Source organism: Tiliqua scincoides, chromosome 8 (assembly GCF_035046505.1).
Source record: "Tiliqua scincoides isolate rTilSci1 chromosome 8, rTilSci1.hap2, whole genome shotgun sequence".
Taxonomy (NCBI): Eukaryota; Metazoa; Chordata; class Lepidosauria; order Squamata; family Scincidae; genus Tiliqua; species Tiliqua scincoides.
In genome coordinates, this window is record NC_089828.1 from 41465576 (window position 1) to 41485649 (window position 20074).

Sequence of the window (20074 nt, forward strand, 5' to 3'; positions counted from 1 at the left end):
CCTGAGGGAAAACTACTGCAGGAGAGGAGGCTGCAGTACCAGTGGAGGGAAGGTAGAGGTTGCTGTGTGTTGTGTGCAGAGGCCTATAAAAGGGGCTGCACAAGCAAGAGCTGGATTAGACCACCAGGGAAGAGCTGCTGTGAGGAGCCTTGGAGAGGAAGCTCTGCAGAGGAAGAAAGATCACCAGGCAAGCTGGGAGAGAAGGAGCTGCAGAGCAGAGCTAAGGAGAACAAACCAAAGGAGGAACTGAGGAGAGAGAGCTGCAGCAAGGAGCCCCTGGGAGAGCCAGGGAGCAACCAGCCAGCCTTTGCCTCAAGTCTTGCTGCCTAGTGCCTGCCTCAGGTCCTCACTCAATCAGGGAATTTGGAACAAGGGTGTTATTTGGGTCAGATTCCACTCCTCACAATAAAAGCCTTAAAGTTACGTTGGTTTCAGTGGTCTCTTGATCAGGCAATGGTTGGTGGTGGAAGTACCAGGACATCTGTAAGAAGAGCCCTGCTGGATCAGGCCAAAGGCCCATCTAGTCCAGCTTCCTGTATCTCACAGTGGCCCACCAAATGCTTCATGGAACACACTAGACAACAGACACAACCTGCGTCTTGGTGCCCTCCCCTGCATCTGGCAATCAGAGGCAGCCTACCTCTACCTTGCAAATACCTACCATGTCTTGTAACCTGTGATGAACTTTTCTTCCAGAAATCTGTCCAATCCTCCTAGGCAAGATGACATCACTACCCGCTGGATCAGGCCAAGGGCCCATCTAGACCATCTCACAGTGGCCTACCAGATGCCTCAGGGAGCACACAACAAGACACAACCTGCATCCTGGTGCCCTCCCCTGCATCTGGCATTCTGAGGTAGCCAACTTCTAAAATCAGGAGCTTGCACATACCTATCAAGGCTTGTAACCTGTGATGAACTTTTCTTCCAGAAATCTGTCCAATCCCCTTCTGAAGGCATTTAGGCCACATGCCATCACCATGCCATCATTTGTGGCAAGGAGTTCCACAAATTAACCCATTCTGCCCAGCCCACAGGTGTACACATTTGATGTATATATGCAACATTGAACAGAAATGAGCTTCCCTAGAAGATAGTGAGGCTCATAGAGATAGGAAAAGTCCTTTTCGAAGGACTCTGGTGGGGAGGCTCTGCCTCACCTCCCCACCCACTGCACGTCCCTGAATTCAACCAATCATGGGTTGTGGGTGCTTGGGTGCCTCACAGGGCAGCAGCACTTTTTGAAGGACTCTGGTGGGGAGGCTCTGCCTCACCTGCCTCCTCACCCACAAAGTGTGTGGTTGTGGGTGCTTGGGAGCCTCACACAGTGGTGGTGCTTTTCAAAGGATTCCGGTGGGAGGCTCTGCCCTCACTTGCCTCCCCACCCACTGCATGTCCCTAGTTGACCTGAAAAGCTATGCCTGTCCTGGAGACAGAGCTTTCTCCAGGGTTTCTGATGGGCAGCTCTCCCCACCTTTTATTTTAAACAATCACCCAGGAAGTGTCTCCAAAGAGCCACGGTTTTACTCTCGCCCTTTTCTATTACTCTAGCCGTTTTCTAACTCTAGGATCATAGGAGGCACCTCTCAACGCCTTGGTGCCCTTCTCTCCCAATAACCTCTATGATATACCTCCTTTGGTACTATTGGGAAGTACCAGTTCCGTTCTGAACGGGAAGTAATGAGCGACCGCTCTCTTCCTGTCAGAGACTGCCGCTCTAGGAATTTGCCTATCTATGGTCGCCCTCTGGGCCATGCTGTCAGAGGGGGAAGCGTGTGCTTGAAGGGAGTGGGAAGGAGACCAGTCCCTCCCTTGCTATGGAGGCTCCTGGAGTGGCCCCCATCAAAGCCCAGTGAGTACTGGAGACCTCCCTGCTCCCCATATCTCAGTCTTGGACCCCTCACTCCTGCACCCACCAGGAATTCCTCCAGCCCTTCCCCATAACAGAAGGTGGGGCCCCTTCCAAGCTCTTCCCATAGAGCAAAATTTGGGATCTCCCTCCACCCTCCTCCCCATGCCCTCCATCAGTGGCATGACTTCCCCCTGTGCATCTGAGGCAGGCCGTCCAGCAGCCTCTTGCTTCAGAGGTGGTTCCTCTCTCCATTAGCTCTTCAGTGACAGTATTTGAACCTGCATAACAAAGATGGTTCACATCCTTTAGAACCTTTCTATAGAAAGTTTCTTTGGGTGGAAATCTGGAATATCTGATCTGTGGAACTCCATGCCACAGGATGTGGTGACAGCATCTGGCCTGGATGCCTTTAAAGGGATTGGACGAATTTCTGGAGGAAAAATCCATTACGGGTTACAAGCCATAATGTATATGTGAAACTTCCTGATTTTAATAATAATAATACTGGTATTTATATACCGCCTTTCTGGTCATCGGATTACTCCTCTAACTTTATTCAAGGCAGTTCAGATAGGCAGGCTCTAAGCCCCCAAGGGGATTTTTACAGTAACAGAAAGGTTCTATCTTTCAAGAACTGCACAACATTTCAGATGGATCTTCCATGGTCTGGTATCACTTCTGGCCCCCAGTTGCCTCCCACGCTAGCTGATAAGCAGCTCCTTCATCTCTCACTTGGAGCAGCCAAGACGCTTCTTCACTCACACCAAAGAGCAGGTGCAATAACTCAGCTCAGCTTGTCAGCTGCTTCAAGGTCATGTAGCTGCTGGTGGCCTCGAACTGGTGACCTTCAGATGTTATCTTTGGGCTAACGGAGGGTCTACCCTCTAGACCAGACCTCCATTTACCCTCTAGACCAGACCAGACCAGTCATTTTAGAAATGGCCATGTCAGAATGCCAGATGCAAGGGAGGGCACCAGATTGCAAGTTTCCTGTTATCTGGTGTGCTCCATTTGGTGGGCCACTGTAAGATACGGGAAGCTGGACTAGATGGGCCTATGGCCTGATCCAGTGGGGCTGTTCTTATGTTCTTATGAATTAAATTTGCCTCTAGGCTGGCTAGTAAATAAATACTTTAAACCAGTGGTTCCCATCCTTTAGGAGCCCATGGATCACTGAGGCAAAAATTGGAAGAGTTGTGGACCACACGCAATGCCAGCTGTGGGCAGTCTGATCTCCACCCTCTCTGGTGGTCTGTGGGGAAGCAACTCTCAAGTGAGCACTCCTCCACGAACCACCAGTGAAGGTGGAGAACAGACTGCCTACAGCTGCAGCCTTCAGTGTCTCCACCCTCTCTGGTGGTCCGTGGGAAAACATCTCTCATCCGTGGGAAGTGAGCAGTCCCCCATGGACCACCAGAGGGTGAAGAATGGACCACCTTCAGTCAGCACTTCAGTGCCATCTGTGGACAGTTCGTTCTCTGCCCTCTCCAAAGGTCTGTTAGGGAGTGCTTGTTCAGCAAGTCGCTGGAAATGATCTAAGGTGATTTTATTCCTGTGACCTTGCGAACCACTTCTCAGGGTCTTGCATACCCCCTGTGGTCCATGGACCACAGGTTGGGAACCAGTGCTTTAAACTAAATAAATCCACCACTACAACCCAGTCCAGCTGAATTGTCTGGTCAGTGTAAACATAACTGTGCATAGGATTGTAGCCTGAAAGTCATATGTATTATTGCTTTGGTTTTTCCTTGAATGGACCAGTTATCCTTGAAGCAGAGTTGCAGGCATCCAGTCAAATAACTTGTTCTCAGCACACCTTTGAGGTCTCCCTTTGTCTCCAGCTTTAGCTACCCATAGAAAACCAGGGATACTTCTGTCCCTGAATGTATTAGTATTAAGCTAATACTCAGCTGTAAAAGAGAATCTGGGGAAAAATGGATTTGAGCAGTAGCTTTGATGTGAGGAGAAAAAATATTTTCCTTTTTAGATTTTTTAAAATCGCACAGTGTTTTAAAAATCCCGTATAAGATCAGTAAATGGATACATGCAGCACAAAAATTGAAGCCATCTCTCTGCTGTGGGGGTTGGGATGCAAGCATGACTTGTAGGTGATACAAAATGGATGCAAAGGTTACAAGGGACCCCACCTTTCTCTAGGTACCGCTCTACAAAAGAAGAGTTTCATTCCTACCTTGATCAAGAAGGGAAGCTGAGAAATAATAAAGGAGGTGGTGATGAAGCAGAGAAGAACATCAGCGCTGACCTTAATGAACCTTCAGCCAAGTCAAGGAAGCTAGAAGAAGATGGGAAGGTAGAAGGTGTGCAGGAAGTGGCAGATGAAGAAATCAATGACACCAAAGAGCCTCAAGGACGGAAGAGGGCCCGAGGGCAGAATAAGAACCGACCGTGCATGAAACCAATGCACTACGAGAAGGACCGCCTGTGCCCATCCATAGTCCAGGTAAAGCATGTGTATGTTTATTTATTTTTAGCAATTATATTCCCCACTGTCCCATCCCATTAGGGTGGCTCTCAAGGTGGGTAACAACAAAATTTAAAATCAACAACAAAATAACCAAAATGCAAAAAAAAATTCAGCACTGTTTTTCTGCTGTGACTTTAATTGTTAGTATGATGGTATTTTCTGTTTTTGTTTCTTTTCCAATCATAAGCCACTCTTTCTTATCATATGGCAAACAAAGCGAGATCCCCCCATATCTACAGGGGTTCTGTGCTCCCCCCTCCATTGGATACAGAAACCACAGATACTTGTAATAGTGCTGCTAGTTCCATCTTTGACAACCGCACCTTTCTCTCATTGTAGGAAAAGGCAGACAAATGTTTCTTTGGCTCAAAGTGCCGTTTCCTTCATAATGTCAAGGAGTACCTGGCCATGAAGCCACCAGACCTAGGTGACAGCTGTGTGCTCTTTGAGACATTTGGCAAGTGCATTTATGGGGTCACATGCCGGTTTGCTGGGGCTCACTTTGGGGAAGACTGCAAGAATGTTGTAAACGTGGACCTCTTGAAGAAGTGGGAAGGGAAATTGGTGGTGAAAAACAGCCTCAGCAAAGAGCTCCAGCAGCAACTGCGCAAGAAGAAAGTCTCCTTTGACAGGTCCAACGAGTATCTTCGGCACTTGGGCAAACCCAACCATTCTAGTGACTCTAAGAGTCAAGCTGCAGACACATCCACTGTGGGGGAGAAAGGGATCACAAACTGTTCTGCACCCAAAGGAAGCATGGAAGACATGGGTCTCAGCACAGCTGCAGAGGAGGTGCCAGAGGTTGGCGGCATGTCACAGAAAGATGTTTCCGTGCCTGTGGTCTTGGAGGGTCCATGTCAGCAAGTGGCACAGGTGGAACCTGTTCTCAAAACAGTTGGCACTATGACAGATGAAGATATTGTCAAACTGAGGCCATGTGAGAAGCGAAAGGTAAATAGAATCAAGAACTGTGTTTAAGCCATTTCTGCCCCACCTTGCATATACGCAATATGATGATATGCATATATCATCAAATGTATACACCAGTGGGCTGGGCAGAAATGGGTTTTAAAGTAAACAAGTTGCTGTTACTCCTCCAATGTCTTCAAATTAAAATTGTAGGCATACTACATTTGTGCGCCAGCAGTATCCCTAGGTAGAACTTAGGAAGACCACTGTTTGAGACTTGGGAGAGCTGCTATCATTCAGTGTAGCAGACACTACTGAGTTGAAAGGACCAATGGTCTGGCTTGGGATAAGGCAATCGTGCATTACACATAAAAGTTGGCTTCCTTTTTTTTGTACATCATTTTTTGGTATTTTTAAACAAAAAGTGGCCTATAAACACTCATAAATGAACTCATGATTTTTGGAGTGGGAATTGTCCTTTGGAATGAGACAAATCCTCAAGCAGTGATTCATGCAAAGATGCAGTGGGCACCCTCCTCATGGTTGATGATTTTGTTGCTCCACTGTATCAGGCATGGCTGATTCAATCCCACCCAAAGCAGAGTTGTGGCAGAGTTCTCTCTGCCCCCAATTGCACTGATTGGACAGAGACCAGTCAAGATCAGGCAGAAAGACAACAAGCAGCTTCTCTGTAGATTATACTTTTATTTAACCAGTACTTTTCATGTACTTATTTCTCATTGCATGTTGGTAGTTTTCTCATAGCAGGCTTGTGGACCCTGATGCACAAACTTGGCAATGACCGCTTAGAAACAAATTCATGAGCACTTTTGGGGTGAATGGTGGTGTGCTTGTGCATCCTGAACTAGACCCCATTGGCAGATTCTGTATATCTTACACACACCCAGTATAGCAGAGTGGCTAAGAACCTGAACTGCAAATTGGAACTTCCCCAGTTCGTATCTCATCTCTGCCCTGAACTCTTTAGGTGGCCTTAGTATATTCCCTCTTAGCTCGTTCCCTCTCAGCCTGAGCTTCCAGCTGCAGTATGGGAATAATAATTCTTATTTTTCATGGTTGTTGTAAGACAACAACACAATAGTCCGTATCAGGGGTGCCCAAACCCCGGCCCTGGGGCCACTTGCAGCCCTCGATGCCTCTCAATGTGGCCCTCAGGGAGCCCCCAGTGTTCAATGAGCCTCTGGCCCTCTGGAGATTTGTTGGAGTCCAGACTGGCCCAACGCAACTGCTCTAAGCATGAGGGCAACTGTTTGACCTCTCACGTGAGCTGTGGGATGAGGGCTCCCTCCACTGCTTGTTGTTTCACGTCTGTGATGCAGTAGCAGCAGCAAAGAAAAGGCCAACCTTGCTTTGTGCAAGGCCTTTTATAGGCCTTGAGCTATTGCAAGACCTTCATTCATTCATAAAAGTTCATCTTTAATATATTCATTTATGTAAACTTATGTAAATTTATTCAAATTTTAAATGTAAATTAATTCTTTCTCCCCCAGCCCCCAACACAGTGTCAGAGAGATGATGTGACACTCCTGCCAAAAACTTTGGACACCCCTGGTCCATATGAAGCCTTTTCCGCACTTAAAGTACTATATAAATATTATATGCACGTATATAGACTTGTACACATGAGTACAAAATGAGAAGAATCATCTACAGTGGGGCAAAAGACTATGAAATGTAAGAGCCACTGTTTACACAGTCTGTACATGTGCCTGCCAAGTGAGGGCACCACATCATGCACCTGGCACAAATTGGCAGTTACTTCTGCCACAGTAACTCTGTTAATCATTAAGGTGCCATAAGACCATCTGCTGTATTGGTTAATTTAAAAAGTGTAAAAGTCATTTGGGTCAAGCAAGGGCAGACTTTATCCCACTCATCCCTTTTTGAGTGTCCCTTTATGAAGGATGCAGTTGGCATTGCGTGATAGACTCTGTGGGCTATGGTGGTTACTGTCCTTAGAGCGCAATCCTAACCAACTTTCCAGCACTGAAATAAGGGCAATGCAACTCCGTGGTAAGGGAACAAACATTGCCTTACCTTGAGGAGGCCTCTATGACTGCCCCCCACCTGCAGGATACAGCACATGCCGCACTGGCACAGCTATGCCAGCGCTGAAAAGTTGGTTGAGATTGCGGCCTTCGTTCTGCTATTTTTCTTATATATTCCACGAACTTTAATGGTGTGAAACGCCTTTCCCTGTGCTGCAGTGTCCCAGTGTTATGTATAATTGAACTTGACATAATTGGTAGACTTGACATAAAGCCCTGCCACTGTGTTGCTGCCATCTATCTTTATAGTAGGCACATTTTGCCACTGGAAAGGAGGCAAGCAGTAAGATGCAAATGTGCTCTGAAAATGTGGAAATCAATGTATCCCAAACCTCATTTTCAAGTAATATATTCCTGCTTTAGAAGTTGGCATGAAGAAATTAGTTTCCTTTAATGTCTCTTCATTTTTTTTCTCCTTCATGTTTTTGTTCATCCAGCTGGATCTCCAAGGCAAACTCTATTTGGCCCCTCTAACTACGGTACGTCAGAATCCTCTGTGCTCTGCATATGACTTCAACATTCAAAGCATGCAATGTGACGTGAGAGAAACTCAGAATTTGAACCCTGTTATTCTGCAAATGCATGTGTGTATGCATCTGTATATCTCTAGAACGCTGGTTCCCAACCTGTGGTGGTCCTTGAAATCCTGAGAAGTCCAACCACAGGTGGTCCTTGAAATCCTGAGAAGTGGCCTGCAAGGTCTCAGGAAAAAGATCACCTTTGATCACTTATAGTGTCTTGCCATGCAGACCACCAAAGAGGGCGGAGAATGGACTGCCCACAGCCACAACCATTGAAGTGACAGCTGTGGCCATGGGTAGACCATTCTCCGTCCTCCGTGATAGTCTGTGGGGGAGCACTTGGGAGATGAACCACCAGAGAGGCCAAAGATTGGACTCTCCACAGTCATATGTAGTCCATGATGATTCCAATTTTTTCCTCAGTGGTCCACAGGCTCCTTAAAGTTGGGAACCACTGCTCTAGAAGCTCCAGTTGGTGCAAACTGCAGCTGGTAGAGTTTTCACTGGAGCCTGTAGATTAGATCACATCACTCCACTATCATCTTTGTTGACTACCAGTTAGTTTCCAGGTTCAATTCAAAGTGCTGGGTCATTTATCATTATTTTTCAATCATGACCTGCTCCTCTTTTGTGGAATCAAAGCTGTTAACTGTAGCCATATCATAAAAAAATAATAATAACCACATGCACAATAAAATAGCAGAAAACACAACTCAGCTGAGCCAGAACGCAGGTAGTGAAAATCATTTTAACTGCATTGAAACTTTGGAAACTCTCACTAAAAATGTTCTGGAAAAGCCCAATATTTGCCTGGTGGCAGAATGCATACAATGTAAGGGCTCATCTACTCTCCATGGGGCAAAGCTTCCGCAGGGTTGGCACCACTGGAACACTCTGCTCCTAGTGGGTAATCACCATGCTGTGTTCAGCAAAAACACTTGAAGCATTCCAGAGTATGGGATGGCTTCCCATGAAAAATCCACCAGGCTCTATCATAGTCTGCTTTTGTTAGGGGAGTTTAGACCTCCTTGTTATTGTAACAAGCATATTGCTGTAAAGTAGATTATAACTTGTTTCTTTGTCCCTGAAATGTTTCTGAAATGGAGCAATTATTGTACTGGATTAACAATCCCAGGAACTTCCTAATGCAGCCCTCCTATAAAATGAAAATGAGTGGCATACACAGAAGTAGCAAAAGTACGAGGTCTTGTGTGTTCATGTGCTCATGTAGACACTCATTTTCTAACCTACGAAAAGCCGCGCAGATAACCAGAAGTGTTTCTGTGTCTTCTGTGGGATTTAGTGTGGCAACCTCCCATTCCGACGAATATGCAAGCGATATGGGGCAGACATCACCTGTGGGGAAATGGCTGTATGTACAAATCTGCTTCAGGGACAGTCATCCGAGTGGGCATTGCTGAAGCGACACTACACAGAGGATCTCTTTGGTGTTCAGGTAACTCAGTGCCAGCACGACAAGAAGAAGGAAGTGTAAGAACATAAGTGTAAGAATCAGGCCAAAGGTACACTTATTATGATACCTTATTTGCCATAATGGGCAGCCAGGAGAAGCCTACAAGCAGCATATGGTGGCAAGAGTCCTTCCCTGCTATTGTCATTCAGCACCTGGCATTCAGAGGTTGACAGCTTCTGAACATTTAACCATCTTAGAATCATAGAGTTGGAAGGTACCTAATAGGTCATCTAGTCCAACCCCCTGCCTTAGGCAGGAAATTCTCTTAGGGCATCTCCAACAGGTGCTTGTCAAGCCTCTACTTGAATCATGAAATTTGCCAAATCCCCTTGTAAAGTCGTATAAACGAAAAGCCATTACCAGCTCCACCTAACTTGCCATTGTTAAAAGGCATGAATATAAAAGGAACTGAATTTCCACGTGTTTTTTTTTTTTGTTTAAATCCTCTCCATGCTCTACATGTACACGGTCCATTTGTTGTGCAGCTGGTGCAACCCTTGTGTTTTTCTTCTGCAGCTGGAAGGTGCATTTCCAGACACGATGACAAAATGTGCAGAGCTTCTGAACCAGGCTGTTGAAGTGGATTTTGTAGACATTAATGTTGGCTGCCCGATTGACCTGGTGTATAAGAAGGTAGGGTATGTGGTGTTGGTTCCTTAAAGTGTTACAGTGTATCTGTTTGTGCAAACAATAAAACAAGACAGGGGCAAGAACTCTGTGGCAGAACAGAGGCTTTGCGTGCCAGCAGTCTCCAACTCAGACCCATGGTGCCCTTATGCTGAAGTTTGATCTGTGAGAACAAAACATAAATCTTCTGGATTAGTGAAGGAGGAGGGTTGGTTACTAACTAGCCACTTGTCCAGCCAAGAGTGAGTCATCTTGGGTTCCATGGAGGGGATCCTTGAAACTCTTTCCCCAATCACTTTGTCTGATTCCATTCAAAAGCAAAGAGGAAATCTTCTCTAGTCTCCAGCAAAATGTACATATCAAGAGAACTGTGTAATACCTTAGTTACATGGGAGTTCTACAAGCTTCCTGTGGAGAGCTGGTGTGCTCTAGTGATTCATGTTCTGGACTTGGTTCAGAGAGCCCTGAGTTCACATCCTGGCCCAGCGAGGAAGCTCTCTAAGTGACCTTGCACCAGTTACGTTATTTCAACCTAACGTACCTCAAAGGGACATTGTGAGGATAAAATAGTGACAGGGATCATGTACACCACCCTGAGTGCCTTGGAGGAAGGGTGGGTTATAAGTGTAAATGAAGTGGAGTTGAAGATGTCTCCATTTAGCAGCAAATTTTAAAAATGCAAGTACTGTTATGATACAAGTACTTGGGAAGAATGGCATGTTGCAGCCTCTTCTGGGAGGCATGCTTCATCCTTTGTACATTTGTGGTGGGTCAAACACGATGTTCCTTGTATGGCCACGAAGCATTATTGAGAGCCCCAAAAGCCACTGCTGGGTCACACTGGATCTGCCACCCTCTCCATTGGCCTCTGTGGCCCCCAGTTTGCAGATGTGACATCCAGTTTGCTTCTGCAAACCAGGAGTCGCTTTCGGTTGCTTCCACAGGGCATTCTGGAGCCTGCTGTGGCCAATGGAGTGGGTTGTGGAACCAGTGCGAACCAGAAGTGGCCTCCCAGGCTCCCAATAATGGTTTTCAGCACTACAGGGAGCATCGTGTCATGACCCACCGTGGAGGATGATGTGGGTTGCAACACTAAAAAGTTTGGGAATCGCTGATCTATTGTATTTAGCTATATATTATTTGAACTCAGTCTTTAAAGCATAGTTTTGCCAGGTGGCTTTCAGTAGTGGTGTCGTTAGGGAGGTGCGGGGGGTGCGAGCTGCACCAGGTGACATGCTGCAGGGGGGTGACACACCACGCACCCCTGCCCCCTGTGTGCTTACCAAGCTTGCGATGCCACAGCCTCAAACCTTCAGCCGAGTTCCTGCCCTTCCGAACTCGGCTGCAGTTACATCTAGTGTCGTGCGCGTGTGCAGTGAGGAGGCAGGGCAATGAGGAGGAGGCGGGGCTATGATCCATAACTACGCCCACTCCTCAGGGGTATTGCCCCACCCACTGCACAGAAGGAGTTCCATCATGGGGGTGACGCGCTGGCCTCCGGCGCCAGGTGACGCAAAGCCTAGTGACGCCACTGGCTTTCAGTCATAGGTGGGAATAAGGTTTCTTTAATAATCTTTATTATTTGTATGTGTATGAAAAAATGTTTGGCTGTTTGGATTGGTTCAACAACCAGCCTCAGAGTCTGCAAATGTTATGCCTCATTTTTCCCCCCACGCACACCCCAGATTGGGGCTGAGGACTGAAAGAAGGTGCACCTGAGCTTTTTACCAAGCGTGTGTCACAACTTGCCTCTCTTTTTTCTCTTCCAGGGTGGAGGTTGTGCCTTAATGAGCCGCACCAATAAATTTGAACAAATAGTTCGAGGTGTGAACTCTGTAAGTCAAAGAAAGACCCATTCTTTGCTTAGCTCTTGACCAGCTCCTAACAATTTTGGATTTCCTCTGCCTTTCTGTTCTTCATGCTCCTCCTGAACTGCTGTAATCTACCTCATCCTTACTTTGCGTTACTTCATATCACCTGCAAACTTTTAACAATGTGTTTGTTCAGTTTTTTAATGAATATTTTTCAGCACATAGATTCTCAGTCAAGAGTGAATTCTGTCTGACATGGAATGCGCTTCTGATCCATTCTTTGTCTAGTCTGTCTTTCCTTTCTCTTCCAGGTATTAGATGTTCCCCTGACGGTGAAAATCCGGACTGGCGTACAAGAGAAAATCAATTTGGCTCATAAAATAATTCCCAGTCTCAGGGAGTGGGGAGTCTCCCTGGTCACGGTACTGTAAATTCAGATTCCCTTCATAAACTGTGTAGAGCCAGTGCAAAATCCTGTTGAAGGCCAGTTACAGCTGATTGGGAGAAGGAGCAACTTGTGTGCAAGTGGGGAGAGGGCACAAACCACAATCTCTTCATCGCGGTTCAAGGGAAGCATTGTATTTGCACTGAACACAAAAGGCTGCTCCTCTAGAGCTGAGCAAACTGAAAGAGAATTCTGGGGAGGACTGCCTTCTTCCACATGAACATGTCAGAGCCTTGAGATTAACTTCAGAAGTTATCCTCTCAAGGATATCCATTTTTAAATGACATCCACCTGGCACAGGGGTCCCCAACCTTCAAGTGCCAAAGGGAGCACCATGGGATCTGGGCAAGGTGTGCCCCTTGCATCACATCACATTCACCTGAAGGAGGGGGAGGATGAGGATGTGGGGTAGAGGAGAAGGAAATACTGTAACCTCTGCTTTCCACAATTCCTGTGCTCTGCCATGGAGGGCAGGTGGAAGTAAAAGAGGGCAACAGAGGCAGTAGCAGGGGGGAGGGAGTCGGCAACAGGAGCACCTTTGCAGATGCATGCGGTAGGGAACCTTGGGCTGCTGGGTGGTTTCTTGGTGGCAGCACCTCAGTTTTGGAATGCCCTTCCCAGAAAGATTTGACTGGCTCGTTTTCTGTTTTCTAAGGGAAACTGGAAACATTTCTGTCCTGCAAGGCCTTTTAATGTTGATGGCTTCATCAGCCAGTGATGATCTTTTCTGCTGTGCTTAGTTTAGTTGTAATGTATTTTTAATGCACAAAATTACTGTGCATTAAAATTTAATGCAAAACTACGGATTTGTTATTGACAGTCTTGTGCTGCATTTGTGGGGAAAAGTCAGATAAAAATTCATTTAATAAATAGTTCCATGTGGTTTTATCTATCATCCTGCACTGAATGGGGTTGCAGTCCCTCTGAAGGAGCAAGTCCACAGCTTAGGGGTTCTCCTGGATGCATAGCTGCTCCTAGATTCCTGGATTCCCAGGTGGCAACTGCAGTGACGGGAGCCTTTACTCATCTTCAGCTGATCCAACTGCTTCGACCTTACCTGAATTATTCAGACTTGGCCACAGTGACACATACCCTACTGCCATCTAGATTGTATTACTGCAATGTGCTCTACATGGGGTGCCTTGAAGAGACTATCCAGAAACTGCAGTTAGTGCAGAGTGAAGTTGCCTGTGTGGTTGTGGATGCTTGTGGGTTCAACTCAGTTGGGCTGCTGCTTCGGCAGCTACACTGGCTGCCGGTTCATTGCCGGGCACATTTCAGGGTGCTAGTTTTTACCCTTAAAGCCCTTTATGTCTCAAGACCAAGGTATTTGAAGGACCCCCTTTTTCCATATAATCCAATTTGTTCTCTGAGGTCAACAGAGAGGGCCCTTTTAACTCTCATTTAGCTGTCATAGCTAATCACTAGTGATAGACCACTTCTCCATGTTCAGATCTGAAGTTTTGAAAATAGCATGACATAGTGCACTGATTTCTTCTGCCAGTACTAACTATAACTTTTCTGACCATTAGCTTCATGGCCGATCAAGAGAGCAGCGGTATACAAAGGTGGCAGACTGGGAATACATAGCAGAATGTGCAAAAATTGCCAGTCCAATGCCTCTTTTTGGTAGGTAATTCTGGATTAGCTGTCTTTAGTTTCTGTATACTGGTGTTGCCCTGTTAGCTTAACCTTTTGAAATCAGGCAATGCAATATATTTTGTATGTGCATTCATATTGTTTTCATTTCTGTCTTAATCGCTTACACTGAATTTATCTTCCTATCTTTTCTAGCCTTGCTTTTTCTGTGTCCTTTGGAACAGTCTGCCACTTCCCTCTGCTCCTGTCTTTACTGTAGTTCCTTCCCCACAAAACTAGATCTCAGAGTCTAGTTAATAAGAGATTCAAGGCAGGAAAAGTCCTTCTTCGTGTCACATAATTTGTGGAATTAACTACAATAAGATGCAGTTATGACCATTAGCTTAGGCAGCTTTTAAAAAGACACATTCATGAAGGTGGAGGGGTCTGTCGATAGCTGCTGTGATGGCTATGTGAAGCCTCTATATACCTCTGAATAACAGCTGCTGGTATGCAAACGGGAAATCTGTTGCCTTCATTCCCTGCTCGTGGCTCTTTCAAAAGCCTCTGGCTGGCCACTGCTGGAAAATAGATGCTAGATTGACTGACCAGTGTTGTTCCTACTTTTTCATGCATCAGTGATTGGCAGCCAAATTGGTCAGCAGGGGTGAGGGCCAAAATAGTTTTGTCCCACCCTCTTGTTTATATACTAGCTATTGCCAGATGTAAATTGGCAAACCAGGAAAATAAGGTGATTGCTTGATGCGATTCTAGTTAGTCCCTATCCTAAGCTACTTACATTGCTCAAGGAATGTAGCAATCCTGATAGTCCTTACACTTGGGGGGGGGGGCAATGAGTGCTTCTCTCTGGACTCCCAAGGATTGGGTCATTCAGCAACTGACAGAGAAAAACCTAGAATTTCTTTAGGTTGAAGAATATATTACCATGCCTGGATGAGGTCAACAGCTTACTTGATTTGGAAGAGTGAAACTCACTTACCTTCTCTTTCCCAACCTTTGGACCTAAACAGACATGTTTGCTACCCAATTGCCAGGATAGCTTTGTTGTTAAGCAGAATAGCTCCCCCAGACAGGAAGATAGTCTCTGAATCCACGTCCAGCACATGGCTGGGGAATAGTGGAGTTTCCAAGCAAATAATGTTGCAGGAGGATATTCCAGCAACTCTGACTGCTGAAACGGCACAGGAGCTCCTGGGGGGTTGGAAATGTCCAAAAATACAGAAAAATAAGCAAAAAAGTAGAGCTTTCATCACAGGGGCTAAAAAGCTACTTTTAGGATTATAAGTACAGTGATACACTAGTTGGTGGTTGTCCATAAGACACAATTGACATGCAAGCGGCCAGTTCAAATCATAGAATGCTGAAGTTAGAAGAGATCTTGGAGGTCAATTACTCCATTCTCCTGTTCAGTGCAGACAATTGCTATGGTTCCAAAGCTCTGTGCCATCCCTTAATTGTCATCCTGTTTTTTGGATCATAAGCCTTCTGGACACAAAGCAGGTCACTTCCACAATTTATCCTGTGTCTTTCACACTGCCAGCACTAACGTGGAAGAGATTAGGACGGCAGTAGATTACAACAAGCAAGTTAGTTGAAGCTTCCATTGTTAAACCCTGTTTTTCTGTTCTGATCTCAGTTTTTTTTACAACCAGTACTGACCCATTTGCCTGTTTTTGAATCAATTTATGTGTAAAAAGCTTGAATGTGAGCAGTAGATGAGAAGCCATAAATGCTGAGTCCAGAACTATTTTGAGAAGCAAGGAATAGTAAAAGCACATCTCATGATGTTTGAATAATCTGCAGGTGATTGATATGTATGTTCTGATGACTGACCCCGGCTGTCCCTTTCTGTGGCCCAGGAAACGGGGATATCCTGTCTTTCGAAGATGCTAATCGTGCCATGCAGACCGGAGTTTCGGGGATTATGATTGCAAGGCAAGTGGCTTGCCCTCCCTTTCTTCAAGGTGAACTAAAGCTGAAACTACTATGAGCAAGGGAAAAACAGGCAATGAAGAACTTCCTGTTCATTAGGAATGTACTTTCTTTCTTAAATCTGGCCCTTCCCAGGGCTGTAGCTCAGTTGCAGAGTGCCTGCTTTGCATGCAGAAGGGTTCAGTCCCTGATAGCATCTCCAATAGCAGGGCTGGGGAAGACCCAGCAAACATAGACATCTGCTGCCAGTTGTAATACTTACTGTTGAGCCTTTTGGACCAGTGGTCTAGTTTGGAACCTATCCATATGAGTGCTTCTTTAGCAGATCTCAAGAATGTTGAGCAAGTTCATGTGTGAATTTCCCCCTCCCTGACAATACACAGGTTTTTCGGACACTATCCAAAAAGGTGATACAGTAAGTTGTGCATGGTAAGTACATGTACAGTTTTGCTGGTTTTGTTCTTGTGTGTGTGTGTGTGCGCGCGCACTGTGTTACTAGTTCCTTTGTCACAGAAGCTGTTCTTCCTGGCTACAGGGGGGCACTGATCAAGCCTTGGATATTCACCGAAATCAAAGAGCAACGGCACTGGGACATCTCCTCTGGCCAAAGATTTGACATCCTGAAAGATTTCACCAGCTATGGCCTGGAGCACTGGGGATCAGACACACAGGGTGTAGAGAAAACCCGGAAGTTTCTGCTGGAATGGCTCTCATTTCTGTGCAGGTAGCAAAAGCTGCTCTTCAGCTGCCACCAAAGTTCCTTTTTGCAGTGGTTCATTTTATTTCCTGCCAAATGGCAACAACCACTGGTTTAACATCAGTTTGCATTATAAAATTGGAGTAGAGGAGTGGAGGTGGCTCACCCCAAGTCATAGCTCTGTGTGTGCGGGTATGTGACTGTGTGTCACATTCTATGCTGATAAAACTTCAGTTCTGTGCCAAGAAGTGGAATTCTGAACCTTGGATACATTATACAATTTTTTTAAAAATTGCATATCTACGCAGACTGCAGGAAATCCTGTTCTGGAGAGCTCACCAGTCATTGCTTATGCCATTTAAGAGCCTCTCTGTGCAGCCCATGAGAGCTGGAAATTTGGTTCTAGTTTGGAGTAGCACTTGAGATTCTCAGGAACCTGAATTCATATGACTCCACTGCATTTGAATGGAATCACTGGATGCGGAGAGTTCTGCTACTGTCCATTTAAACTGATAGAATAAAAGCCCACAAGCTATATGTACCCTGCCAAGGCTGGCTACCATCCCAGCTTACGTTGTCATGATGTAATGGCTGACAGGAAGTGTTAAGCCAGTGGGCCATACAGTGGCCATCCTGCACTGGCCGTTGCTGGTTGTTGAAATGCTTCCCAGGATTCTTTGGAAGAGGTTTTTCTGAGATCCTAGAGCTGAAAATGGCTCAGGTTGCCTGGCAATCTGCTACCACACAACAGTTCCCCTGCTGAGCCACTGCCCCTTCCCAATGTGTGCTCAGTACATCGCAGGCTCATTTTGCTTGTAATAATATGGGAGTTATGACTGCTTCACCACGACAGTCTCCTTTTTGCCATTACTCCCTTGAAGCTGCCAAAAGTGGGCTGGATGGTATCTGGGATGGAGGCTGTAGGGTATCATCTTTGTCCTTGGGTGCTTCCAGAGTAGTGAATCTGCTCTGTTTTGGAAGCTGGTGTAGAATAGTGGCGAAGAGACTGAACTGTTGATTGGGTTTGAATCTCACCTCTGCCCATGAAGCAGTAGGGTATAATAATGGCCTGATTCAGGGCTATTGACAGAAGTGCAAATATATGCAAAGTGCTAAATTTATGTGGAGTATTGCTAATAGTATTAGTGATGGTGTTAAAACTGCAGTTGCATTAAAACATGTGTATACTGCTTTTTTGTTTGTTTGCATTGGAAAGGTATATTCCAGCTGGCTTACTGGAACGCCTGCCTCAGAGAATCAATGAGAGGCCACCTTATTATGTGGGCCGGGACTACTTGGAGACCTTAATGGCAAGTCAAAATGTGGACGACTGGATTAAAATCAGGTAAAACAGGTTCTCTGGTGCTTGAGACCATCTTCATGCGCACTTGACCCTTGCCCAACTTGGCTAATATGATCTTCACAGGTTAGTCTGACCAAATGAGTGGAACCAGTTGTGAATTCATCTTTACGGGAGGGAATAATGCCTAGCATCCTGAAGACTGCAGTTGTGTGCACCTCCTAAAACAACCACCCCTGGATTCCACCAACTTGGATAATTACACAGGCCAACACACATTCTGCTTAAACTTTACACCAATTCCTGGGTATATTTGGGGTGCTGATTCAAAAAATGGCATCTGTTTTGTCCTATCACTTCTAGTTTTGGAGACACGGCATAGCCTCTTTAGTGAATGATTCAAGCAGCTTCCGCATGAGGAAGCCTACACCATAGCTTCCTCATGAGGAAGCTGCTTGAACCATTCACTAATGAGGCTATACTATATCTCCAAAACTAGACGTGATGGGGCAAAACGGATGCCATTTTTTGAATCGGTACCCCAAATGCATATCAAATCACTGTGAAGTTTAGCAAAAACTTTTCTGACACTCAGTTTTGTAGGCCTGTTATCCAGTTTCAATCTTTCCTTTTTGGATAAGGTGATTGAGCAGGTGGTGACTTCTCAGCTCCAGAAGAGCCAAGATGAGATGGATTATCTGGATCCCTTTCAATCCGGCTTCAGGCCATGCTTTGGAACAGAGACAGCTTTGGTCATCCTGCTGGATTATCTTTGTCGAGGACAAGACTGAGCAGTTTGGGATTGCTCCTAGACTCACAGCTGTCCTTGGAGCTGTGAGTTTGCCCAGCTTCGGTTGGTGTGCCAGCTGCAGCCGTACCTGAGTTGATTGGACCTGACCACAATGGATTATGCCTTTGTGACTTCAAAACTAAATTATTGTAATATTTTTTATTTGGAACTGCCCTTGAGGACAGTTCAGAAGCTGCAGTTGGTGTAGAATGTGGTGGCCTGGGTGGTTACTGGAGCAATACACTTTGATTCTGTTGGACTACTGCTTTGGTGACTACACTGGCTGCCCATTCATTTCCAGGCCCAATTCAAGGTGCTGGTATTGACCTTTGAAGCCTGCCATAGTTTGGGACCAGGTTATCTCCCATGCATTCTGGCCCACACTCTTAGGTATTCTGAGGGTGCTTTCCTGCAAATGCCATCTCTGTCCCAAGTTAGAGGGATGGTTGATGGTTCCCTGCTGCTGTTGTCCTGTTTTGAGTATTACAGTATTTTAATAGTTTTAATTGTTTGTTAGCTGCTTAGGGCTTTTATATATTGAAATGAAAAATCACTGTTGTTTGAGTCACCCTGGAGACCAAAAGGCAGGATCAGAACCCCTAAATAATAATAATAAATACTCAGAGCTCTTTGAAAAATGAAAATGGATAACTATCAGAGTTTTCAGGTTGCTTTCTTTTCTCTTCCCTTGCTCCAAAACACTTCATTTGTTTAATATTTCACCCATTTTTTGTACATAAGAATATCACTTTGCAGAATCAAAGCAAAGACTGTGTATCCTTTTTGCCCACAGTGACCAACTACATGCCTCTGTGTAGCCCACAAGCAGGATATGAATGCACCAGCTCTCTCCTGCTGTTGCTTTCCAGTAAGGGGTATTCAGAAGCACGCTGTTCTGGACCTGGTGATAGCACATAGCCATTATGATTAGTAGTCATTGATAGACTTGTTCTCCTGTACCATCTTTAGCTCTACTACAGCTTTGTACAGATGGAGAAAAGCCATATGTGTTAGTCTAAATGTGGCTGTTACGTTGATTGCATATAATGGCATTTGTATTTCCAGTTCTCATTCCATAGTGGAGAGGTCTGCCATGTACTGAGTATTCTTGGAGATGTGTGGCACTGGAAAAGAATGTACACAAATCATTTTCTGTTTTTTTCCTCTTGCAGTGAGATGCTTCTGGGTCCTGTTCCTTCCAGTTTTACTTTCCTGCCAAAACACAAAGCAAATTCTTACAAGTAATAGTGGCGCACGATTATGGAGTGTCCTCTGTGTGTTGGGGAGTCTATGAACACTTTGTGGCTCTTGCAGTTTGAATAATTAAAAAATTCTATTTTTAATTTGGCTGTTGTGGTGTCTGCAAAGTTGTGTTGTCACGCCAGCCTATCTCTGGCATTTGGTGGGTTGGCTGCCATCCAGTTATACTTCTTGGTTCCAGCATTACCAAGAAGTTTGTGTGTGCATGCATATTCTGATTTGGTTCCATATTGTAAAATCTCTTGTTACCTGGGAGTCTTTTGAAGGTTTCTTATTGGTGTGATTTCATAAGGCCATGAATCC

At 45.5% G+C, this 20074-nt stretch overlaps 1 protein-coding gene across 1 annotated transcript; it reads left to right on the forward strand.

Annotated features, from left to right (window-relative positions):
• Positions 1-1750: 1750 nt before the first annotated feature.
• Positions 1751-19854, forward strand: DUS3L (dihydrouridine synthase 3 like). The gene is made up of 13 exons (XM_066635303.1): positions 1751-1852; positions 4010-4313; positions 4677-5288; positions 7753-7794; positions 9140-9292; positions 9827-9943; positions 11707-11772; positions 12060-12170; positions 13726-13822; positions 15652-15727; positions 16260-16448; positions 17638-17766; positions 19684-19854. The coding sequence occupies exons 1-13, from the start codon at positions 1818-1820 to the stop codon at positions 19754-19756; spliced, it is 2004 nt and encodes a 667-aa protein (XP_066491400.1). The 5' UTR covers positions 1751-1817; the 3' UTR covers positions 19757-19854.
• Positions 19855-20074: the final 220 nt, after the last annotated feature.